At 49.5% G+C, this 24,241-nt stretch overlaps 9 protein-coding genes across 9 annotated transcripts; 4 read left to right on the top strand and 5 right to left on the bottom strand.

Moving 5' to 3' along the window:
* Nucleotides 1–195: 195 nt before the first annotated feature.
* Nucleotides 196–2,411, top strand: BU24DRAFT_454341 (uncharacterized protein). The gene is made up of 2 exons (XM_033531307.1): nucleotides 196–864; nucleotides 917–2,411. Exons 1-2 carry the CDS (start codon nucleotides 405–407, stop codon nucleotides 2,005–2,007), a joined length of 1,551 nt encoding a protein of 516 aa, XP_033379102.1. The 5' UTR covers nucleotides 196–404; the 3' UTR covers nucleotides 2,008–2,411.
* A 132-nt stretch (nucleotides 2,412–2,543) lies between these two features.
* Nucleotides 2,544–3,566, bottom strand: BU24DRAFT_466541 (uncharacterized protein; the record flags this gene model as incomplete). The annotated part of the gene is made up of 2 exons (XM_033532373.1): nucleotides 2,544–3,163; nucleotides 3,212–3,566. The coding sequence occupies 2 exons, from the start codon at nucleotides 3,564–3,566 to the stop codon at nucleotides 2,544–2,546; spliced, it is 975 nt and encodes a 324-aa protein (XP_033379101.1).
* Nucleotides 3,567–3,773: 207 nt separating this feature from the next.
* BU24DRAFT_45450 (uncharacterized protein) lies at nucleotides 3,774–5,549 on the bottom strand. Its single transcript, XM_033531322.1, has 2 exons — nucleotides 4,024–5,549; nucleotides 3,774–3,851 (listed from the first exon to the last, which is right to left on the bottom strand). The coding sequence occupies exon 1, from the start codon at nucleotides 5,231–5,233 to the stop codon at nucleotides 4,154–4,156; it is 1,080 nt and encodes a 359-aa protein (XP_033379100.1). The 5' UTR covers nucleotides 5,234–5,549; the 3' UTR covers nucleotides 3,774–3,851; nucleotides 4,024–4,153.
* A 4,236-nt stretch (nucleotides 5,550–9,785) lies between these two features.
* On the top strand, nucleotides 9,786–10,488 carry BU24DRAFT_45411 (uncharacterized protein). The gene has a single exon (XM_033531298.1). It carries the CDS (start codon nucleotides 9,992–9,994, stop codon nucleotides 10,385–10,387), a length of 396 nt encoding a protein of 131 aa, XP_033379099.1. The 5' UTR covers nucleotides 9,786–9,991; the 3' UTR covers nucleotides 10,388–10,488.
* Nucleotides 10,080–13,560, top strand: BU24DRAFT_45401 (glycosyltransferase family 2 protein). The gene is made up of 5 exons (XM_033531292.1): nucleotides 10,080–10,618; nucleotides 10,701–11,540; nucleotides 11,606–11,887; nucleotides 11,944–13,383; nucleotides 13,443–13,560. Exons 1-5 carry the CDS (start codon nucleotides 10,457–10,459, stop codon nucleotides 13,455–13,457), a joined length of 2,739 nt encoding a protein of 912 aa, XP_033379098.1. The 5' UTR covers nucleotides 10,080–10,456; the 3' UTR covers nucleotides 13,458–13,560.
* Nucleotides 13,561–14,217: 657 nt separating this feature from the next.
* Nucleotides 14,218–16,177, bottom strand: BU24DRAFT_45371 (major facilitator superfamily transporter). The gene is made up of 3 exons (XM_033531280.1): nucleotides 15,694–16,177; nucleotides 15,434–15,642; nucleotides 14,218–15,384 (listed from the first exon to the last, which is right to left on the bottom strand). Exons 1-3 carry the CDS (start codon nucleotides 15,967–15,969, stop codon nucleotides 14,328–14,330), a joined length of 1,542 nt encoding a protein of 513 aa, XP_033379097.1. The 5' UTR covers nucleotides 15,970–16,177; the 3' UTR covers nucleotides 14,218–14,327.
* Nucleotides 16,178–17,451: 1,274 nt separating this feature from the next.
* On the top strand, nucleotides 17,452–18,894 carry BU24DRAFT_426965 (isoflavone reductase family protein-like protein CipA). Its single transcript, XM_033529105.1, has 3 exons — nucleotides 17,452–17,860; nucleotides 17,913–18,326; nucleotides 18,403–18,894. The coding sequence occupies exons 1-3, from the start codon at nucleotides 17,828–17,830 to the stop codon at nucleotides 18,862–18,864; spliced, it is 909 nt and encodes a 302-aa protein (XP_033379096.1). The 5' UTR covers nucleotides 17,452–17,827; the 3' UTR covers nucleotides 18,865–18,894.
* An 846-nt stretch (nucleotides 18,895–19,740) lies between these two features.
* Nucleotides 19,741–20,805, bottom strand: BU24DRAFT_466536 (uncharacterized protein; the record flags this gene model as incomplete). Its single annotated transcript, XM_033532372.1, has 1 exon — nucleotides 19,741–20,805. The coding sequence occupies one exon, from the start codon at nucleotides 20,803–20,805 to the stop codon at nucleotides 19,741–19,743; it is 1,065 nt and encodes a 354-aa protein (XP_033379095.1).
* Nucleotides 20,806–21,722: 917 nt separating this feature from the next.
* On the bottom strand, nucleotides 21,723–22,838 carry BU24DRAFT_471787 (uncharacterized protein; the record flags this gene model as incomplete). The annotated part of the gene is made up of 2 exons (XM_033532711.1): nucleotides 21,723–22,458; nucleotides 22,519–22,838. 2 exons carry the CDS (start codon nucleotides 22,836–22,838, stop codon nucleotides 21,723–21,725), a joined length of 1,056 nt encoding a protein of 351 aa, XP_033379094.1.
* Between the last annotated feature and the right edge of the window lie 1,403 nt (nucleotides 22,839–24,241).

Raw genomic sequence — 24,241 nt, 5'->3', positions numbered from 1 at the left:
AACGGCAATTTACATATATGTTTCTCAGTTGCGAAGTGTCTGTCTTGGTCACACGATGGTGTTGAAGTAATGACGCAGCAAGACTAGGTCTCTATCAGGTATTTGTTAGTCTCTTTATGTCCTAGTCGTTGATTAAGCGACCCTGCCCTGCTCTAGTTATCTCCCTTCGTTACGGTACAAGTTCCCCAGGCGAAGGTCACCACGACGTGCTTGATTCCTGAGAGTCGCGTTCCCTTTAAGATACTTCCATCTCGGACGGGCCGGTCCCATTATTTCGCATCCCGCTCAAGAGAGAGAGGCATCTGTCTTCAAGCTATTCAAGGAGACAATACTCTTCCCATCCAACGCCATTTCCGTTCATCTCAACCCCAACCACACGGCTTCCCCTCACGCACGTGCACGCGATGGGAGACCTCGAACTATTGTCCATGGTGGACGAACTACTTCTGAACATTATAGAGCAAATCGACGACCACGCGGCTCTATGTAGTCTTTCCGCGACCTGCTCGCGATTCAGAGGCCTAGTTGAACCTTTCATTTGGCGAAATCTATTGATCCTCAATGGAGATCAAGCAAGTGAAATTGCGCTCTCCCTTCAGAGCTGCCCAGAACGTCTGGCGAATATCCAAGAGCTAGCCATTCACTACAAGCACGATGATGCTTCCGGTATTGGACGTCTGAATCCTTTCATCTACGACATGTCTCGATTGCGCCATCTGACGATCGAATCACCTTGTCCGAACAACGGCGAATGGAGACACGAAGCGGTGTTCACAGCTGAAACGAAGATCGATTACTCGACCCTATTCGAAAAATCAGTAGCTCGTGAACTTTCATCGCCGCCATTGCAGATGCTCCAATCATGTTTGTGGAACCCAAGTGACTTATATCAAGACTCTTAGCTGACCAACAATAGTGACGCTCCATGGCCATGGGAGGTTCAATTCAAAGTTCAAGCTCGGAAGCGTTGCATACATTTTCTTCCATCCCACCATTTTGGATATCACCATTTCGTGTACCAACTTTGAGATCGACGATGGCATAGTAGACGCCAAGAAGATACCAATCCAGAGCATGAAGTCAACGGCACTACGGTCACTTAAATTCATCGAATGCAACGTCTACCTGGACATGTTGGAAGTGGCACTGAGTCTTCCCAAAGCCCTCAAGGAGCTCCACGTCGGCGAACGAGTATTCGCGTGGGACGACTGCGTACCCAAATCCGACAAGCCCATGACCGGACACGCACGCTTTGTCGACATCCTCCAACTCCAAGCCAACTCGCTCGAATGCCTCGAGCACACCGGCGGCCGATACATCAACCCCGCTCGGCCCACGTCAGACCCAGCAAATAGCAGAAAGCTATCTCAGTTCAAAAACCTCAAGCATCTAAAAGTTGACAGCCGGTCCGCTCTCCTCAAATACGTCACCGAAGACGGTTGCCCGGACTCCCTGCACACCCTGAAGATAACCGACGACGTCGAAGCCGTGTGCCTCGTCGCCGTCTTCCAACCCCTCTACCTCCACTTCAGCGACTTCCTCAAACGCATGTGCACCGTCGCCGCCAAGCTCCCCTCCACCGTAAACATCGACATCTGCTTCTCGCACCACTCGCGCGGGCCCTCCCTCGCAGGGAACATGTACTCCTTCTGGACCTCGCGCCAGGGCCGCAAGCTCGTCTACGACATCGCAAGCACCCTGCAATCCCACAACGCGCGCCTCCGCATCTTCGCAGAGACATTCCTGAAGGGGATTTCGTACATCGAGCCGTACATGTACAGCGAGGAGCGGCCAACTGAGGAGCTGCTGTACGACTCGCAGAACTACTGGTCTTTCTCCAGGACGGATTACCAGAGCGTGGATGATAAGAATTTGAATGGCGGAGAGTCGCCCGTGGATGAGGAGGACGAGGAGGGGGTCGGATCGTTTTTCGTCGGGAACTGGGCGGATATGGATTTCGGGGAGATGCTGCTCAACGGGCTTGTGAATGGGGAAGTACATCTCTAGGGGAACTGATGTTCAAGGAGACAGGCTGCTATGCAAGAGCTGCGTGCAACGTCCTTTTCTGACGGCTTTCCCCCGGTTTTCCTCTTACCACGCCCTTCCACATCGAATGAATGAACGAGCACCCACGATTACGTTTTTCCTGCGATCAGTTTATGTTTCCTTGCGGCGTCGGTAATCTTTTTCTCTCTTAGTCCTTGATTTCATCTGCTCTTCAAGTCCGATATGGCGTTACTGGTCACGGCTGCGTTTGTTTGCATATGCAGGGAGGCACCTTTTGCTTTACATCCCTGATACGCATTGATTTTAACAGTATAATTCTCCTAGGAGATGTCTCAAGAGGCGCGTTTGAACGGGTTCGGTATGCCATTAGCTAGGGTATCTATCACTGAATGAAAGTCTACGTCCTTTTTTCCATTTCCTTTTCCAGGCCTTCCCACATCTCATTTCCCAACGATCACGCAAACAGCACCCCTGAAATCATCGCAACCACCACCCGGCGCCATAACCCAACCCCAACAGACCCGCCCTCCCCATCCTCACCCCCAACCAAACTCCCACAAAAACAGAAGAAAGAACCAAGGTACGAAACCCACCCACACGCCTCCTCCCCCCCTCCGTCCCCCCGCCTCCGCCCCATTAACAACAACCTGCCCCCTGACCACGCACCCCCCGACACTCGTCGCCGAGAGCGTCGGCGGAAGCCCACCCCCTACCGTCCTCGTGGCGTTCCCGCCGCGCCTCAGCTCCGCGTCCACGGCGCCGCAGAACCCCGCGCCGGGGACGAGGCGGTCCTGCACGCGGCCCGCGAGCACGCTCGCGGCGTTGGCGAAGCCCTGCTGCGTGAAGAAGTCGCGGCATTTGGCGGCGGGGGCGTCGAAGGCGGCGGTTGCGAGGGCGAGCATGGAGATGGTTTGGATGGAGGATGGGTTAGGGGCGGAGGCCATGGCGGAGTTCGAGGTCGAGGTGGAAGTTATGGTGCCGCAGGGGGTTGTGGTGGAGGTGGAGGTGTAGCATGCGCAGAAGGCTTGGGCGGAGGGGTCGAGGGAGTGGAATTGCGGGCGGGCGGAGAGGCAGGATCGGAGGGATGAGGCGTAGGATCTGCAGTTGGAGAAGTTGGAGGAGGGGAATGAGGTTGTTGTTGATGGTGGTGGTGTTGCTGGGATCGTTAGCTGTGGAGGGTTGGGGGATGGGGTTGGAGACGTACTTGTGGTGGTTGTTTTTGGGAGTAAGGTGTTTTCTTCTTCCTCTGGGCTGGTGGAGCTTGCGGGTTGTAATATGGCATCAACGATTTGGACTACCATGTCGACGCCTTCTTCGATTCTTCCCAGTGTCTGCTCCAGGCGCATCATGTTTGATTGGACTTGTTCTGGTGGGACTGGTGCTGCTGGTGGATTGCCATCGGGGCTGAACGGTTTCGGCGGGGTCACCGGTTTTGGGAAACTGGGGATGTCTGGCACAGTGGGGACATTTGGTTCATTTGGTGGTCGGAATTTGGGGAATGCGCAATATGCTGTTCCAACTAGAAGGATGTGTACTACCAAAGTGGTCTTTGGCTGCATCTCGACAGTCGTTGAGGTGTTGGTTGAAGATAACCTGAGGTCTCGAGGATGACTCGTAGCAAAGGCATTGCGCTGGATGGGAGGGCATCAAGAAATAGAAAATCAGAGGGCAATCGGGCGTATTGTGTAGCAATGTTCATGGCAGTGTAATTGTTCATGCGTCGCATGAGCCTCGCTGTAGGATCAAGTTGACTGTGTTTCAGGACCCATGCGCCTCAGCTGGGGGCCAACTTAGAGAAAAGCGTCACCTCGATCAACAATGCAGTGCGCCTTTCTCCCCTGTCTCTGTGGGCACCCACAGTGAAATGTCAGCAGAAGATCCAAACCCAAGGTTAACAATAATCAGATGTAGAACTTCCCGCTAGCTGTTACGGAGTGTATAGCCATCGCGAAGGAGACTGTTCTGTGGGTGTGTCGAGACTCTCATATGGTTGAGCGAGCGTTGACGAGTACGTACCGAATAATATTTCAATATAAGAAAGAGCTACAGATATTATGACGACTGAGCCTGAATACGCTCATCCGATGGCTACCAGTTCCCGTCCTACAGCATTGAATAAGCTAGCAATTGTTATCAGCCTTCGAAATCAGACGTTTGAACCTGACATCAGCGGCTCGGTTAGAGTAAGAACTTCTCTAGTCAGTCTAGATGTCCATTGGAGCTCATTTCCTTTTCGTCTGAGAGGCCCATAGTAATTATCTTTCACGCCATTGTGTTCCAATTCAAAATATTGCAAACCTGGATACGTCAAGGAGTGGTAGCCACGAGAAGGACCCGTGCTTCTCTTCACCTCCAAGCACCAATCGTATGGATCTCGAGACTTGCGACCCCGATTCATGAATGGCTCAAGGTAGTCCCGAGCCGTTGAACCGGAAGCATTGTCTTGATCCAAAGATGATGGTGAGCCGCCTACCATCAAAGTTGCAACCCGGAGCAATTCACGCTGCAACACCGCGAATGCTGCAGCACTATACCTTACAAAGTTCTTCAATGACTCTGGCCTGAGGTAAGGTTTGAGAACACGAAAGACTACACGATCGAACCCGTCTCCAAGCTTTTCTAGAGGGCTGAGGTCGACTGCGAAGAATGCATCATGAGCTTCCTCTTGCTCGTATATCAAGCTCCATAAGCTGACGTTGATTGTTATATCTTTGACGGCATGCTTCATCTTCCCGAGCGTGAGAAGCATACAATTTCCTACAGTGTGACGGCACTGGTTCATATACATTTCGTGGCGGGTCGGGGACTCTTTCTCGACTCGAGGATGGATGTGTGTTAATACCACAGCATGGCGATGGGGAGGTTGCCGCGTGGGCCCAATCTTCCGGACGCGATTCAGCTGAATTGCCGACCTCGATGGTATAGGTGGTCCACTTAATGGTTTGTTGAAATAAGCATAACAGTATGCCACAAGATAGAATTGATCCAACGCCTCGGTGTAGATTTGTCGACATGTCAAAATCCAATACGGCAAGCCGTCGTCTGGGGGGAGGGGATCGCGATCGCTGAAGGGCAACGCAGTTTCGCGGGGTGTGTATTCAATGAAGACATGCACGCCTTCGTCACCCCTCTCCACCATGTTGTATCCTGTACCTATCCATAGGTGGTGATAGATCAGGTTGCGTATTTCGGCAGGCAGAAGCAAGAAGGGGGACTGTGCCGCCATTGAATATGGATTCTCGGTGGCGACGGAAGCGTAGAAACAAAGGGGAACGGTGAACGCTGGATATAGAGTAAAGAGAAGATCTCGGGGGATAGGCGGCAATGTGGAATTGTACGTCGTGAAATAAGACGGGGACTTGGGATAATTATAACAGGTAAGGTATGGTGAAGACCACGTAGTTGGAGTAGTGGTACGTTAGCGTAGTGGTCTTTGAAGCAGTAGTAAAAGGTAGACAATGTAGGATGTATATCTATGTAATTGTTATTTTGTATTTATGAGGGTTTGACATAGACACAGTAACTGAGACAAACAGGAGAAGAGAGAGAGAATGAGAGAGGGGGATGATGCCTTGTTGTTCGGGGTAATTGATCGGTAGCCACCAATTTGCAGGGTTCTTGCTAAGCGACGTCGGCGCATCGAATTACACCAAATTTGTAAGGAAAACTATGTATTATTGTCTATTGCTGAAAAGGTTGGTAAAAAAACGTAGAGCGAGCTGCGTAAGCAGAGGCCCTGGCAGGAACTGATTGCTGATAGAGTGACTGAGTCCCTAGATATCCTCTACTATCTGAAAACTGAGTATTCTAGGTGGCATAGAGGCTCTGAGCAGATGGCGGTGGCCTCCTGAGTGAATAGAACATGGCTGCGAAAGTTGAAAATTTGGTTGTAGATAGTTGTAAGTTGGTGCAGGGGTTGGCAGGAGAGTTTGAAGAGCAGGTAACAAAGCTGGCGGATGGACTGGAGCTGTTGGAGTTCCTCTATAAACGTATACGTTTGGTACAGTGTCACGATCTGTCTCAATCCTCCTACTAGATAACCCCCCGGGATCTATCCAGAGATAGGTCGGACTGTACATGGGACCTGTGGAGCAGTATATATATCGTATTACTTATACAAATCCTTACTCCTTAGGGACTTGTCTCTATCTACTACTGAATATATCCTGTTACTCCTCTTACTCAATTGTGCCTGATAGCCCCTAACTAATCACATCTTACATACAGCCCCTGTTGAATTATTAGTCTACTGCCTTAGAAGTTAAGAAGCAGGTAGAATATTGCACTGAGAGGGTCCTGGTTTATAGTATCTGAATAGTTTAGTGTAGCAGAATAGATGAGGCTATTCGGGGACCATGTGTATGGGAAAGGGCACTAGGCAGGGCATAGATAGGTCAATTCGGGCTGCCCAAGAGAGATCAAGGTATCATCAACCTTCCCTACCTATTCGCCGATTGCGGGTCGTGCCTGTGATGCTCCCTACTACAGAGGCGTCTATACGCGACAACAGTGAAGGTTTCTAGGACTCTCTCTGTGTTCTAGTAATGCTTGATTTGACTGTTCTGGTACCTTTTGTACTAATACACGTTTGCTGGATCTGTGGCTCTATTACTAGAGGCGTCCCAGGAACTAAATATTAGGGACAATCTGCTGCAGCTGCCTGATTATTTCAGCAATGCTGCTAGTATTGGCGTATTCGTTAATTAAGGTAGTTGAAACCTCAGGCGTAATTTGTTCCTCTCTATAGGTAAAAATCCTATAAGGGTCCTTATCTAGTAGGTGGTTGTAAATAGCTAAGGCGTAATCTACTATATACTAAGTATTGAGAGTGCATTTCTCCTTTGCAACTAACTTAAACATTGTAGGACATTTATACTGAATGCTGGAGGCTCCTCTTTTCTCTAGGTAGATAGGTAGATAGAAGGATATTAGATCGGGAGGATAGTTAGATCGGGGGGATAGTTAGATCGGGAGGATGGGTGGATAGGGAGGATAGGTGCATGTGTAGATAGTTAGTTGAGCTGGTTGCTTCTAGCCCTTATTACATATATGGAGGAGCTTGTAAGGTACAGAGGGTAGGCGCGCTGGGCTAGCTACCTGCTGGCATTATGTAACTTTTAACCTTAAGCAACATATCAGAGGTTGTAAATGCACGTGTTGTTCCTTGTAGAAGCTATAAATACTGGCAGGCGGCCAGCCTGACGCACCTGCGCGTTCTTTGGAAAGTACAAATTACGGTATGTGATGTCCCCTTTACGCGAAGAGCCTGCTGGGCTGCCTTCAATGATATATAACTCTCTTCTAGTGGTAGAGGGTGCTTGCAGAGAACTCCTTGCTCTGGATTGTAAAGGTCAGGATGGTAGTTCCTAGGCGTCCGACAACAACGCAGATCCTGCACAAAACACATAGGGAAAGGGTTAGAAGGGTTAGTGAGCTTAGAGATAGGGTAGAATCTATCAAAATAACGTTGAAAAGTACTCTGTTAGGAGTATTTTGTGTAGGATCTGCGTTGTTGTTGTAGCCTTATCTAGTGGTGAATTGCACAAGTAGGTAAGAGGATCCTCGGCCTGTGCACTATTAACGATACTAGGCGAGAGGGGCAGTAATTTAGAGACTATCGCCAATATCCCTGGGACCTCATAGGTTATTGGGCCAAATCAGCAAGTGGGCCACCTCCCTGCAACTTCTACCAGGAGATATAAATTGCGAAAATGCAATACTATAGCTATTCCTACCTTCTCTTTTGATCTCTATCTGTTTTTGATATTTATTACTGTTGGTGGCGTGAGAGAGATGGCCCTGTAGCACGTGACCATGAATTAGCATCACCGCTGCTTTGTTCTAGTTTCTAGATAAGTGACAAACGCCCGCCCCAGCTGGAGTCCGTGTCCTCTCTTCATATACGGAAGACATGAGATCCGAAAGAAGCATCCCCTCCTCCCAACAGTCCAGCTGCACAGTCTGAGACGCAGAGTAAGTACCACAGTATAATTGTTAGTGCAAGCATCTAGCGAGACCAGTGGATGATTTTCTTTTTGGCTCGGCGAGGCGAATGGAGAATGCCCAGGCCAGGGCTGAAAGAGGCGGAGGAGCTGAACGACGGATGGTGGAGACTAAGGGCGTATTGGCGGGAGGTGGTGGGAGGGGAGGTTAAGAGGGATTTCATGATGGATTTGTAGGTTCATGGAATTGGTGTGATGCTTTATTCTATAATATGGGTGTTCCTGATGTGAGGTACAGTGGTATTTTAGTGCATACACACTGTGTAGAGTACGGAGTACATGTACAGTATGATACAGGCAATACCTCAGAAGGCTAGAGGAGGAATATGGAACTACCAAAAATAGACGAGCACACTGTAAGCACGTACACAGTTTAGCTCAAGATAGGCAAGGCGAGCAGGGCAGTCCAAGACGGATCACATTGGTTATTCAAAGCAGACCGGTCGGTGGTAGTTGTGGCTGATGATGGCGGATGGCATCTCAGACTCTGGTTTGGACAGCAAGGGAGGCCAACCAACACACAGAAAAAGATGGCGGTGCAGATGATCAAAAGAGGGTACCGCACGAGTAATGAGGTTGAGGTTAACTAATACTACACGGTAGTTAACACCTCGTGGAGAACGCATAATCTGGAAGAAACGGCCGACTCCTACGCTTTATCTCCTCAGACCTTATTGCCATTTAACTCTAATGAACCCCATTTTTGGGCCTTCTGAACTGATCAGACGTACGCAGTAGGCCTGCTAAGCTGGATTTGGCCGGTTGTCCCAAATTATGTGGTGTTCCATCACTAGAGCCACGACTTAGACGCAAGTTGAAGCGGCGCAAATCTAGCCCTGAATAGTTTCGGTTACTTATCCTTAACTTGGGCGGGCAACGGGAGAGGGGGCTGAGGGGGAGAGCTGAGAAAACACGACGGATGACAATAATCCTCACCCACAGTTCACAATAGTTACTAGGTTGTAGCACATAATTAAAATTAAGAAGAGAAAAAGTAGAAGAAGGTATCACGATCCTACTTCTTCTGTTCCTCTTCTTTCCTCCCTTCTCCTCTTCCATCCCCCCACTTCCGCAGTGTCACCCGAACTGTCTGTGTCCATTGTACAACACCATCGACTCGTTGCTGGGGTAATAGAATAAAGGCGGATAGGGCTTCAACCTCTTTTGATCTCCCTAGCCTACGATCCCAGGATTCTGAGTGGATCAGAGGCCATCCTACCGACCTATCGAGTGACGCAGGATCCCCACCAAGAACATCCTCGCCTTTGTCGAACCGTCTTCCGCCGTCCGTCTTTCGCTGTTCTAATTTCTGCCGATCTGCAACAACCCGTACTTGTAACCATCATCTGCCAACTCTGAAACGCCGCCGCCCAGCGAATTCGCACGACAATCTTCCTAATTCCCGCTTCCTCCCCTGCCGCGTCGTCGTCCTGTTTGTACAGTACAGGCACTGTAATTGGACAGACACACTCTTCGCGACGAGAGACTCAAGCAAGAACTGGGAACTTGGAACTGCCAGAACCACTCCCTTCGCTTGCTGCTCATACTCGCAATTAGCTTGCTGCCCCATAATTGCGGACTCGAAGCTACCTACGAGTATTGACAGTAGGCAGTAGGTGCAGCCTGGCAACCAACTACCTCACACCAGCAACCCGATACCAAACAATTCATCATTGTGCCTATAGCCCGAACCTGCACCTGCACCTGCATCTGCATCTGTCCGGGTCAATTTCATCATCCCCTTGCGGCGGGTCGGTGGCATTAAGTCTTGTTGTTCTGCCTGTCAAAGCGCAGCGCACAGCATCAATCAACAAAGCAACAAACAATCATCGTCATCCCCACCTCCCACCACCACCAACATAACGATCTGCTGCAACAACAGCGAAACGGTCAAAGATCTTTGCCATGTCTGGCTACAATCGCATTGGTAAGTGCATTTGTGGCTCCTTATCCGTCTTTTCCCTCTACATAGCCCTGTTTCAATGCCCCCATTACGACTCCCTTCAACTGCGCCACACCCTGCGGCAACTTTTCTAAATCGTACTCGCAACTACGGCGTACTTTTCCTTTTATTATCGTGTACTCGTACTTGCGTATTACTGTACCTGGGTAATTACAGTGGGCAGTGGACACTGGACAGTGGATTGTGGACTGTGTACCAACATTCCTGGCCCTTTACACACCTATTACACCTTCCTCCGTTTGTTCCCCAGATATCCTTTAACACTCCGTCGGAATCACGGCCTCAACCTGACACACTCGCTCCACCAAAACATCATCCTCCTCACTCTCCCCAACCCTTCTCTTCTACTTTCCACACCACTCACCCTCTCGTTACGAATAATCTTTTATTTCTACGCCATAGACTTAAAACTTAAACTAAACAACATTCCTAACCCTCGCTTTGAGCAGGCTCGTCTGGAGGTGACGACCATTACGACGACCCCATGGATTCGCGACGACCTGGTCGCACTCCCTCACCAGGGCACCCTCTCCAAAGCTACCAACTCGATGACAGATATGGCTCCAGCGCCGGTCCTCTAGAAATCCCAATGGGTCCTGGCCCAGGGCCTGGCACACCTAGCGATCGTTTACAGCTGCAACCAAGTGTGAGTGTTTGCGCGCCGCCGCCGCCAGGCTGTTATGAATTTGGGTTTCAAAGCGCAACAGCTAACAACACAAAAACAACAGTACTCGGTAGAAAACATCCCGTACGGACACACCGATTACCACGACGACTACCGACCGCAACCTCACCACCAGGGTAGCGACTACTCCCTCGATCCTCAACAGCACGCCGATGCCTACTACCAACCACCATACAACCCAGCCCACTCGCCGCACGAAGATGCAGGTCATCCATACGGCGCACAGCCAGACCACTACTGGCAGGATGATGACGACAGGCGGCCCATGATCGGGGGAGGAACAGCTTATGGACCAGATCCTCACGACGGGCCAGATCTGGGCCCAGATAACGGATATCACGATGAACCACAACCTCAGCCCACACCTAGTCCGGCTCCCATCAAGCGTTGGAAGACGGTCAAGGAGGTGCAATTGTTCAAGGGCAATCTCGTCCTCGATTGCCCCATCCCCCCACGACTGCTGAACCAAGTCCCACATGCACAGCCTCCCGAGCGTGACGAGTTTACTCATATGCGCTACTCCGCGGCGACTTGCGATCCTGCTGATTTTGCGGCAGAGCGCTTCACGTTGCGCCAGAAGCTTTTCGCCAAGCCCAGGCACACGGAGCTCTTCATTGTCGTTACTATGTATAACGAGGAGGACGAGCTGTTCGCGCGAACCATGATTGGTGTAATCAAGAACATCGAATACATGAATTCGCGCACCAACAGCAAGACCTGGGGCAAGGACGCGTGGAAGAAGATCGTGGTTTGCGTCGTAAGCGACGGACGTGCCAAGATCAACCCTAGGACTCGCGCCGTTTTGGCTGGTTTGGGTGTCTATCAGGATGGTATCGCCAAGCAGCAAGTCAACGGCAAGGATGTGACGGCACATATCTACGAGGTAATTATTAATTATAGAAACAATCGCCACCTGTTCCGAGACGAGATGACTAATTTGAGATATAGTACACAACGCAAATGGCTATTGACATCAAGAAGGGCGTTGTCGGCGTACGGAAGGGAAACACGCCCGTGCAGATGCTCTTCTGCTTGAAGGAAAAGAACCAGAAGAAGATCAATTCCCATCGATGGTTCTTCCAAGCTTTCGGCTCCGTCTTGGACCCCAATATCTGCGTCCTCATCGACGCAGGAACGAAACCCGGCAAGGATTCGATTTACCATTTATGGAAGGCGTTTGATCTCGAACCGATGTGCGCAGGTGCCTGCGGTGAGATCAAGGCCATGCTGGTAGGCTACTCGTCGCAACACAGAACTTTGAGACAGAGAACTAACATCCTATACAGGTACACGGAAAGAAGCTGCTCAACCCACTCGTCGCAACACAGAACTTCGAGTACAAGATGAGTAACATCCTGGACAAACCTCTGGAGTCTGCCTTTGGTTTCATTACTGTCCTTCCCGGTGCCTTCTCTGCTTACCGATACGTTGCGCTCCAGAACGACAAGACTGGAAACGGCCCGCTGGAGAAGTATTTCGCCGGTGAGAAGATGCACGGAGCCAATGCCGGAATCTTCACCGCCAACATGTACCTCGCTGAAGATCGTATTCTCTGTTTCGAGCTGGTGTCCAAGAGGAACTGTCACTGGATCCTGCAGTACGTCAAGTCCGCCAACGGTGAGACTGACGTGCCTGTGGAAATGGCCGATTTCATTCTTCAGCGTCGACGTTGGCTCAACGGTTCTTTCTTCGCTGCTGTTTATGCCTTGGCCCACTCGTTCGACATCTTCCGCAGCGATCACTCCTTCATTCGAAAGATGATGTTCTTGGTTGAGTTCGTCTATCAGACCATTAGTATGATCTTCGCTTGGTTCGCTCTTGGTAACTTCTTCTTGGTCTTCCGCATCCTCACGAAATCGCTCGCATCGGAAATTGGTACTGCTGGAAACGTTCTGTTCATCGTCTTCGAATGGTTATACATTGGCGTCTTGATTACATGTTTCATCCTCGCGCTTGGCAACAGGCCGCAAGGTTCGAATAAGTTCTACATGACGATGGTGTATTTCTGGTGCTTGATCATGGCCTACCTCATGTTTGCCTCCATCTTCATCACTGTGCGATCCGTGCAATCGCAGATCAAGGAGAATAACGGGTTCAACTTTGCCGACATCTTCAAAGACAGGATCTTCTTCACGCTCGTCGTTTCGCTGGCCTCGACGTACGTCATGTATTTCGTTGTATCATTCCTATTCCTGGACCCCTGGCACATGTTCACCTCTTTCATCCAATACCTCCTCATGACGCCTACGTACGTCAACATTCTAAACGTCTACGCCTTCTGTAACACCCACGATATTACATGGGGAACAAAGGGCGATGACAAGGCAGAAAAGCTCCCGTCCGTTACGACCAAAGCCGATGGTAAAGCCGATATTCAAGCGCCCACCGACGACGCCGATCTGAATTCCATGTATGAGAACGAACTCCGCGTGTTCTCAACCAAATATGTCGAGCCCAAGAAGACCCCCTCCCAAGAAGACAAGCAAGAGGATTATTACAAGGGCTTCCGATCTAGCGTCGTCTTGTTCTGGATGTTCTGCAATCTAGGGCTCTGCGCATTGGTGTTGCAATCCGGTGGATTGGAGGTCACCGTGTCGTCGGCGGCTGAGGCCGAGAAGAAGAAGAATAAGGTCGCCGAGATTTACTTGGGCGTCGTGCTGTGGAGTGTTGCTGGATTGAGTGCCTTCCGATTTATTGGTGCGATATGGTTTTTGGTTGTTCGCATGGTAAGTCTGCCCTAGTTCCGTGTTTGTTTTACCACGGACAAAGCTAACATATTGTACAGTTCCGAGGTGTCTAAGTTACGATTACGACTGGCGTTCCCCCCAAAGACTTTTCCACGAAGTTTCCCAACAACGATCGGGATGGGCATTTGCATGACCTTGCTTGTTTTCGATTCTTCTTTTTCCCCAAGCGGCATGGCATTGGTATGGCGTGGGTCCATGTATTCCACACCCCACACGTTGATTGTTTCTTGTAAAGCTAGATGTAAAAAAGCCCCCAGTCATGATGCATGGGGTTGTCTTTCCGTTCAAGCTTTTTCTCCTCCATGAATCGAATCGGCTTGGGGTGATGATCATTCTTTCTCCCTCCCCCCCCCGCTCGCGTCCTGGATATGGTTTTCTAGCTGTTGTTATCTCCATGAACTTGATACCACTGAACATTAGTTATATTGAGATTATGAAATCGAAAATTTTGGAATTCTATTAACTCTCTCTCCTCCCTCTCTCCTCCCTCTCTTACAGCACTCTTAAAATCTCTCCTCCCTCTTTTATAATACTCTTTTATAATACTCTCTCCTTTTTTATAACCCTTTTTCTTTGTTCTCTCCTCTCTCTCCTCTCTCTCCTCTCTCTCCTCTCTCTCCTCTCTCTAACTGTAGCAGGGTTTCTATCCTTCTTCTCCCTACTCATTAGATCTGCCAATTCGGACATGCCTCGGAGGATATAATATATAGGCCAGTCACGGGGTGATGAGAGCTCTTGATTGAAGTCAATGCGCTTTCCTTTTCGATATCAAAACAGCAATATTTCCAAGTGTTTCCGCCTAAGATGTACTGTAGTTGCTATGAACAGGCGTCTTTCGCTCATGGGGGTGGGGTATACATAAATGTTCCAAGCACAATTTCAAGAAGATACTTTTCCGGTCTAATCAATAAACCTCACGACATTCACTCCAGTCCGCGTTCCGTAATCTCGGGATGCTTCTTCTCCCAGACACGCAAACCAAGCTGCACGAATATCGAAGCGACAGTCATGGCCACTGCCAATGGAAATCCAATCGGGTATTTCGGCGCATCAGCAACTCGCCACGCGCCGAGCGGAATGGTCGCATGCCCGACATACACGATCGTCACGGTCATCGCGACAATGATGGATCGTGCTTCCGGCTCCTTGCGCATGAGCTCGGCCATCCAGGCCATGAGCGATGGCCCGTTGGCGTTCGTGGTGTACGTCAGGAAGTAGAAAGCCATCACCACGTGGTCACGCGCCGGCCATGCGCACAACACTGCAAGGAATATGGCGTGCGCGGTGAGAGATCCAACGCTGACCTGCCACCTCCAGTTCTTCCAGTCCGAAAGAGCGTTGAGGCCAACGCTCGTGACAATCTGCAACGCGTAGCCGCCCAGGGGGAGGATGTTCACTTGGTACGTGCTGTACACCCGCTCTCCGGCAGGATTCTTGATCGACTCGAGGTACAAAACGAAGTACGAATTTGCGCGATGTGCCCATGCGGCGAGAGCGAACCCGAAGAGGAAGAAGTATGTTATGGGGTGGACGACAATCTTTCGGAGTTTCTTGCGAAGTAGTGATGCGGAGATTAGCTCAGAGGTATTCGCTCCGAAACTGTTCATGCGCCAGTTGGCCAGGCGTCTCTCTTCCTTAGTCAACCACAGAGCGCGGGTTATGGCAGGCGAGTCGGGAATAGTGATGAAGCCGAGGAGACCTTGACCAACGGTGACTGAGCCTGCGATGATGAAGAGCCATTGCCAGCCCGCGAGGTTGTGGACGCCGTTCATATTCCGGTATAGCGCAGCTTGCAACGCTCCCAAGAACATGGCTCCAGCCACGTCGCTAACGTTGAAGCAGGCCAGTCGGAAGGCTAGCTCTTTCGGCGTGTACCAGTTGAAGATGAGAGATACAACAGTGGGCCAAAAGGCAGCGGCAAGCGCACCAAGAAAGAATCGAAGAGCATAGATAGTCTTTGCATCCGGTGCTTTGTATGTGCTGACAGAGGTTAGCTTTGGGTATAGCACAAGTCAGGTCATCCACTCACAAGAGCACAAGCAAGCCCCAGATGATCTCGCAGGTCGGCAGAAAGTAGGATGGCCTCACTTTCGTCTGGATAAGTTGGCCCGGAATGAGAAAAATGGCATAGCCAATGGAAAAGAAAGTATTGAAGTTGACAAGTTCGTTGCCTCGCAAGTTCAATGATTCACGCATTCCGGATACGTATGCCTGGGTTGTTGCACTTTGGTCCATTTCCTATCGCAAGTTCAGCAATGTACTCATGTATTTGTCCACAGATCGTGTTACCTTCATAATACCAGCCAAGAACATCCATGCCAGCAACATCACGTCCAATTTGAAGAGGAGGACGTGGCGCGGGTTGCGAAAATAGGGAATGACCTGACCAACGTGACGAAACACGCCTGTCACCTCTGTGAGCTCGATGGCGCTCTCATTGCAATCCAGCTCTTCTACATCTGCGGATTTGAGGTTGTCGGTTCGGTCGAGGATTTTATCTTCCGGGAAACCGTAGGCATTTTGTTGTTTCGGAGGCTGAGGTGCGGCATTCCCTTTGTCGGCCATTGTAACGGAAACAAGATTGACAGGAATGGATGAAGGCGACTTGAATGCTCAACGTTTTTTCATCAAGGCGTACGACTTCAATTTATCAAGTGTTGCAACAATGCATCGAGCCATCGTTACGGTACATCTGCGGGAATGGACCGAGAATTCAACAGTAAACGAGACGACGGCCCGATTCATGGGAGGGTATATAATTGAAAGACCTCCACTGCCCCATATATGGATTGCATATCTATACTCTCAAGAGTGTAGTCGGTTGATAACGCAAGTCTTGGAAGCTGAGAAGGAAAGTCGCCATTCGCTCGTGTTCAAACAAAGTCAGGTCAGGGTCGCTTGGCGGAGCACGTCATTTTTTGCAGAGGCACGGAATATGCATCTACGCATCCAACATATCCATTTTACGACATCGTAACAATATGGCCAGGGAAGATCGAATGTTTTTTTTCTCAATTCTCTCCTGTATCGGCTCTATTTGTAGAAAGCTAGTCCGCTCAAAATACGAGTACGACTCATGTCTGAATGTCGGACCAGATCAATTGAATAGTGGGATGTCTGCTTTGCCTTGAGCGACGTTGAAGGAGTAAGTAGTTACTTACCAAAGGAGACCAACATCATCTGCGATCTAACAATTACAATTGATCATCCTTCCAATGTGTTCTGTAGTTGCCACCACCGTTGATTGGCATGGGTATAAGTTGACCAGTGGCAATATCTCTTCTGCTCTACGACACTAACCTTCGAAACAGTTGTTTGTATCGATTGAATTTGAGGTCACTTGTTTCGTTGATGGTTATCCCTTTGCATTGTCCGTGGTGATCTCCGCCTGACTGGTGAAAGCTTCCACGATCGAAGCCAAGCGAAAATTAATATAGCCGTTGGATGTCCTCCATTTATGGTGTTCTCATTGAAGCAACACTCATTGAAGCGACCCAAGTACTCGTGACAGCGGCTGTCAGCTCGGTGAAGTACAGACACAAGTTTTGTGGAAGTAGTGTCCTTGACAAGACATTTCTTGTTGATGAGATTCGAGTTCCAAGTTCGAAGTCGACAGCTGAATCAGATATCGGTCGTGTACCACTCAATTTCTCAGACAAAGAATGGTTCGACAAACGCTTCCGTTGAATCGCCGTGCGTATAGGTTCACAAGCTTTGAAAGCCGCATGACGAATTCTCCGGTTAAAGCTTGATTCCGCACGTGTTGGAAATGCTCGAGGATATATAATGTGCTTTACAATGGTTGGCGCACAGACGGAATTTTCCGAATGTCAACGATTACTCAACATGTAACCCATCACTGTAGGTCGAGTAGGTTAATTGTCAACAATGCGGTGGGACTTTGACAATGTTACAAATGAGTTTCATGTCGTCGGAACCAATTTGCATCCGATCCGCAACAATTGGGCACGCTAGACCTATCACGGCTACTCCACAGCGATTGAATTCCGCATTCTTAATCAGCTTCAACTCTCTGCAAGTGCCGATAATCAACAATTGCATGCGATCTTATATAACATATATCTGATTTGATTCCGAAGAGTACTGTTTCCGGTTACACGTTGAAGATAGTGTGTCGATTGATTTCGAAGCCTGGCATTACGACCGCACCTCACACCTAACACGATGGCTATGGCGTGCGAAGTTGCTAAGCAGCCCCCTCTTAGCTGGGGGTTCTTCATTTGAAGTATGGCCGAAATGGGGACGAGGAAAAGCATCATGAATATATAAATCAAGTGCTGTCTCGGACAGGCTAACATTCACTCCATCACATCATCCAACATTCTACCAACCCAACAGCATCTCTCCATAAACAAAACACCTCGTTTCTCAATCCATCCACAACTCCACAACTCCCACAACAATGTCTGAAATCAAGAACGTTATCATCATCGGTGTAAGTGCCATTGCCATCACTACCATTCCAAAATCAACGCTAACAACAACAGGCCGGTGGCAACCTCGGTCCCTCCATCTTGAACGCATTCCTAGCTTCATCCGCCTTCAACACCACAGTCCTATCACGTGAGGACTCCAAATCGACATTCCCTGCCAACGTCAAGGTCATCCGAGCCGACTACACATCCTCGGAATCTCTCACTAGCGCATTCAAGGGTCAAGATGCCGTCGTCTCTCTCGTTGGCGGTATGGCACTCGGAGACCAGAAGAACTTCATCGACGCCGCCATCGCAGCCGGCGTGCAGCGTTTCTTGCCATCCGAGTACGGTGTCGACACTGCGAACCCGCAAACACTAGAGATTGCACCCATCATGGGAGCAAAGAATGCTACCGTCGAGTACCTCAGGAGCAAGGAGGATCAGATTAGCTGGACCAGCATCCAGACCGGTGCGTTCTTCGATTGGGTAAGATCCTCCTGTTACGCCGGCCCCGAACGCCGACACTCGTATACTGCGATCAGCCATGCTAACATCACTTCAGGGTCTCATGGTCGGTTTCTTGGGCTTTGACGCAGCGAGCAAGACCGCAACTTTCATCGACGAGGGCAAGGGTGCCTTCACCACGACAAACCTCTCCCAGGTCGGAGAAGCCGTTGTCAAGGTCCTATCCAAGCCATCCGAGACCAAGAACCAATATGTCCGCGTGTCTTCCTTCGCTACCTCGCAGGCCGAGCTCCTCCCAGCGATCGAGAAGGCCACCGGCGGAGAGAAGTGGACCGTCAAGAACATTTCCAGCGAGGAACTCCGCAAGCGAGGCAACGAGAGATTGGCGAAGCAGGACTTCGGTGGCATCGGTGACTTGATCCAGGTGTGCGCTTTCAGCAAGGCGAACTTGGGCGACTTGCGCGCTCCTGGTCTGTGGAACGACAAGCTCGGTCTTTCCAAGGCGGATTTCGAGGCGTCGGTTCAGACTGGTATTAGCGGAAAGCTTGTTGGTCAGTAGTTTTGATAGCTGCCGAGTAATAAACAAGTAGAATTAAGCTTATGATTGTTGTTTACCTAGATTCAGTGACGCCGCCTCGCAGTCGTGTCTCTCCCATCCTCGAGAAGATCAAGCGCATTCTCGCTTGCTCTTCTTCGCGCAGTTAGGTTGTTGAATGGTTTTCAGACACTTGGAAAAAAGGAGATACCCCGATATTCGATACAGCGCTTTCCATTTCGCGATACCTGCTCAACTGGCCCTCACCGCGAAACCCGTCCAACTTGCAGCTTTAAAGCCAAAAGGCAAACACTAGTCACTCAGATAGAATTTACTTTGTTTCACATACATCATGATGTCACTCAAATTTGAAAGCTTTGATTGAATTCCCATTGTAATGTACCTATGGTACGACTTTGAAAGTCAGTAAGTCAAGGCACGACCGCGATGCTTCTCACCAAGCTTGCAGTCGGCCCATCTATAAAGAAGAAAGGAAAGTTGTTATCAGCCCATCATGTTATCAACTTCCTTCGAAATGTAGCGCAAGTGCGCAAATATAATGTACAAAAAGGGGTTCCAGTGTACAATCGATCAGAAGGAATCAAGACGAAAAGGTTGTCAAGGTCGAATTGGTCTCCTGAACAGGCTGAAGATCGTCGTCAAGTGTCGTGCAAGCTGACCTCAAAACTTCAAACCTGAAGTATTGCCCACAAAGATACCACCAGCAATAATACATGAATAAGAACCGTTCGTAGCAGCGTACTCATTAGTGAAAGGACCTCCATGTGAAACAACTGCCGATGCAACACAACGTTGATGACGAGACAAGCGATCGTGAAAATGCAATCGAATGCCATCTTCAAAACAAAAGCGGATGCGAGGAGGAACGCTCATGGAGAATCAAATGCTATAAGGATCGAACTTCAGACCGCCCATGGCCTTCAGCTCGTTCCAGAAGTGCAGAAGATAGTCGCGCTGCATGCGGATGTTTTCCAGGTACTGCTCATCGTGGGACTGCTGCCGAGTGATTTTCCAGGATTCGGCCAGCTCAATAGTGTCGAGATAGATGTTGAGGCCTCTATCAACTTGCCGAGCAATCTCTTCCGTGGTATTGGCTCCGAAAATCGATGCGTTGGAGTTGAGGGGGCCCGGTGATTCGAGAATATCCGCCGTATCATAATGATAGACTGTTTCACGCCAGTCGAACTCTTCCTTGGAATCACTGCCCACATAAGACTCGAATTCGATCACCTGCTCACGATAGCTTTCCATGGCAGCCTTGAAGACACCGACACCGTCCGAGTTGTCTTTGCGAAGCATGGCTGGGGCACCCAACTTCTTGGAAAGATAGAATACCCAAATGCCCGGGAAGGCTTGGCCAACATCCAATCGATTAAGACCCTTGATGGTAGTGAGACTGGCTATGACCGTGAAGAACAAGACGATGGCATGACGCATCATGAAATCAGTGTCGAGCATATCCACCTTCAGATATTTGAGATTCTTGGCATGCTGCGCGATGTAGGCGATAGCCTCGGTCATACCGTAAGCGAAGTTGTAGATGGGTCTTGCGCCCCTAATGACACTGCATTTGCAGATGTCGTTGGGCACATTGGGATTCGGGCGTATCGTGATCTCGATTTTGCGGAGCAACTTCAATTTGTCAGATCCGAATACACGGACCATAGAGGGGATACGAGTTCCAGCCCTGAGTGGTGGTGCTATCTGCAGCGCTCTGAAGCGGTAGAGAATCCAAGTGGCCTCCTCATTCAACTGCTTGCAGACTAGGAAGATGCTCAAGGGCGGATGGTCGTCATGAGGGAGGACAACCTTTCCGAGATCTTTGCATGTTCCGATGTGTTTAGCAAACAACCTGAAGGGATTGTCCGAACAGATGACCTCCTTCAAGATCTCCTCGCGGAGGACGTATGGTAGCGTCATGAGATGGGGAGGTTCGTCCATCATCTTTGCTGATTGGTGTATGAAGGTGAGGTGCGAGCTTCGCAGTGGCACTTCTCACCGGGACCTGCATTAGCATGGGCATTTTCTGAAGAGGTAGTGCAGGCTTCATAGGTAGTATGGATAGCAGAGGAAGTGGCAGAGGCAGAGGGAGTGGCAGAGGCAGAGGGAGTGGCAGAGGCAGAGGGAGTGGCAGAGGCAGAGGGAGTGACAATGGGGATGGCAGTATGGGCAACTAAAAAAGCACAAATGGCCTACCTTGAGAAAGTGTGTGTGAGACTTGGGACTCCGTTCGATCTCTCCCTCAAGTAAAGGAGGTTGAGTTGAGTTTTGTGGGTGGAGAGGGAAAGGTTTGGATGGGCGACGGAGCAGCCTTTGTATCTTGTTTACAACGCGACGTCTGTGCGCGACCTTGCTATAAGTGGCTGCCCAGAGACGAGTAAAAGTGAAGGTGAGTCAGTTTGCGATCAGAGGTGAAGGCCTGAGATTGACCTCTGATGAGTGAGTGAGGAGCCTTGCGGGCCTTCAAGTTTGCAGTGAGTGAGCCAAGGTGAGAGAGAGAGAGAGAGAGAGAGAGAGAGAGAGAGAGAGAGAGAGAGGAAGATTGCTGAAGGACTGATGGATCCCACTAAAAGCTAGGTCTCCCTTAAGATAGAGAGGGGCAGTGAGAGTGTGAGATGAGAAGGGAGGAGAAGATGAGATAATCAGAGACGGTGAGAGGAGCAGATAGTGCGAAGAGAAGGTGAGGGAGGAAAACTTAAAGAGAGAGAGAGAGAGTAATGGTCAGATAGAACCAAATAATAGTCAGTTCACGCACCAAAATAAACTGATCTAAGGCAATCTACAGAAGTGAAGCCCTTGCCGAAGAATTTCTATTCCAGCAAAGGGATTGCTGTTGAGGCCTAGGTCATCCAAATATCATATCATTCTCCCAACACTATCCTTCTCTCCAAAATTGAGCCTCCAGCAGTTCGTAAGAATTTGGACTTCTCTATAACCAGGTCGTACCGCTGTGTGTAGCCAAGCTTCTTCAGTTCTTTCCACTCACGTAGGAGATCTCTAATTTCATCGTCCCAAAAGTTCAGATGATCCATGAGTGTCTCGAAATCCACAGGTGGGTAAGATCGTTTCCTTTCTTGCACCTCTCTCCACAGCGAGTGCCTATGTCGAAAGTATCTTGTGAATGGTGACAAGTATTTCGACAGGTCCGCCTTCTCCCCAGTTTGAACAAGGGCATCCTCGGAGGACTCGAAGTGAATGATGAAGTTTCTGTACTCCCCAATTTCTGACTTCCAGTTGATTTTTGGAAGCTCATCGACTTTTTGTAAGGGATACCTTTTACGAATCTCCGCGACAACGAGCCGCCTCTCATATTGCCAATAGTCCAATGCGTTGAAAACTGCATCGCCAAAGCTCCAAGGCGGGGATGTTAGAACAGTTTTCGCTTCATGTCGCTGTCGCTCCCATCTCAGCAGATAGACTGCAAAGAGCCGAAGACTCCGGATGTGGGAGACAATGCGTAGAATACTAAAGAGCGTATCTCTTGCACGGTAGTTCAAAACATCCGCGAACCAATGCAGGCGAAGATGGTGCAAATTTGAAGCATTGAAGGCAAGTTTTACGAAACAGTCGCCCCAGTACAATGCGTGGCTCTCCCAACTGTCCTTCGAGGTCAGTGCTGGTACTTCAAAATGGCTTCTTTCAGAGCGAAAGCCTTACTTAAGATTCTTGAGTTGTATATCCAGTTTACGAAGACGGGCTATGTTCTTCCCCCCAATTATCTCAAGCCATTTTCCGAAGGATTTATCTGCTCGGGGTTCCCACACGTCCGGTGGTTTTCCAAAGTGAAAATGATTTTGTCGATACAGCACCTCTGCGCCATCTTCTGCGAGCGACTTGCAGACCCTCAAGATCGCAATGTCGAGACGTCTGGCTTTCGCTTTCTCGCTGGGATCGAGGATCTCGGTTCGACAGAGTAACTCGGACAATATCTGGTTTCGTATTTCGCTAGGCAATGTGATGAGCTTTGGCCCCGCCATGTCGTGTTCTCTACACCCGGAAAACACAATGAGCACAGACTGGAGGCGATCAGGGCTCTCGCCGTGACGCTGTCGTCATATCAACTCGTTGATACAGCCTCTGGATTCACTCTCGGCTTACCGTGATGGAGAGATCAAGTTCAAGTTGGCAGTGTGGGGTTACTCGAATTGTCGAAGAGCAGTACCATGTTGACGAAGAAAACGTTTCACGCTGGGTGTATATACATATAGCGCTTGGTCCTTGCATGCACGTCGAGTCACTGAAAGCTAGGAGTCAATTATAACGGCACTAAATCGTGACACAGAGCGACATGGCCGTTACTAGACCGTAGCCTACCGTGTTGAGTCACTTCCGGTAATACGTGAACTGGGGTAGCAAGAAACCATATTTATCTATCAAGTTACTACAAATAATTACACGCTATGCCTAGCTAACATCAAAGATAATGACACTAAACTCCAGAAAAAACCATCTCCATATGCTATCTAATCTAGCGCATATTAGCTAGATGTCATCATCGTATATCCCTCTATGATAGTCTATTACTCTTCATACGAGTCAGCAAGCTGAGGCACCACAATGCCTAGCTCCTTCAGTTCATCCCAGAAAGACATAAGGACTTTCAAACGTTGGAGTTGAAGCTCTAGGGAATACGGAAGACCGCTTTCTGAACGCTCGTATTCACCCGACTGGTGACGACGGAGCTTGTCTGCCAATGCATCCAACATGGAGGGAGGGCAAGAGGGAGCATCGGGGGCAACGTCACTCGAATAAATCCTAGTTGGATAATCCTGCTTGGGCTTCACGACTATGGGGCGCTCGTGGCAAGCATGGGTTGCTTCGAGAAGCAAACAGGGCTCGGTTTTCCAACCGTCAACGCCTTCTGGAGAGGTGGTCAATTCAGGTATATTCGCTTTTTCTAGCCATCGCACATTGAAGGAGGTCAAAAGAATTGCGGGCTTTAAACACCAAGGTCGCATAGCACCCTGCTTGAGTGTTACAGGTATCCGCATTTTATAACTGAGGTAGTGAATCCATACGCGCGGAACCCGCTCTGCTGTTACTTCAAGACCACGAAGAGTTGTAATTGAAGAAATGGCTCGAAGCATACTAATCGACAGCAATAAGCAATCCGGAGCATATTCTTTCTTGCCACATATATTTAGGGATAGATAGCGCAAGTTTGTAGCGTGACGTGCGAGCTTTTCCATTACCCTGCAATTGAGTCGACAACGATCGATCTCCTTTTCGAGTTGCGACCAATATTTAGATTTACGTCTAAATGCGCTATGGAGGAAAGGTAGAGGGAGTCTTCTGGTGGCGGAAGTAAGCAGTGATAAGTTAAATGATCCAATCTTGTCGAGCCACTGATCAACCCCTTCAATCGATGCGTGCAAAATGA

This window comes from Aaosphaeria arxii (genome assembly GCF_010015735.1).
Source record: "Aaosphaeria arxii CBS 175.79 unplaced genomic scaffold BU24scaffold_10, whole genome shotgun sequence".
In the NCBI taxonomy this organism is placed as follows: Eukaryota; Fungi; Ascomycota; class Dothideomycetes; order Pleosporales; genus Aaosphaeria; species Aaosphaeria arxii.
The sequence above is the reverse complement of the archived record's forward strand: the minus strand, read 5'-3'. Positions and strand labels throughout refer to the sequence as shown.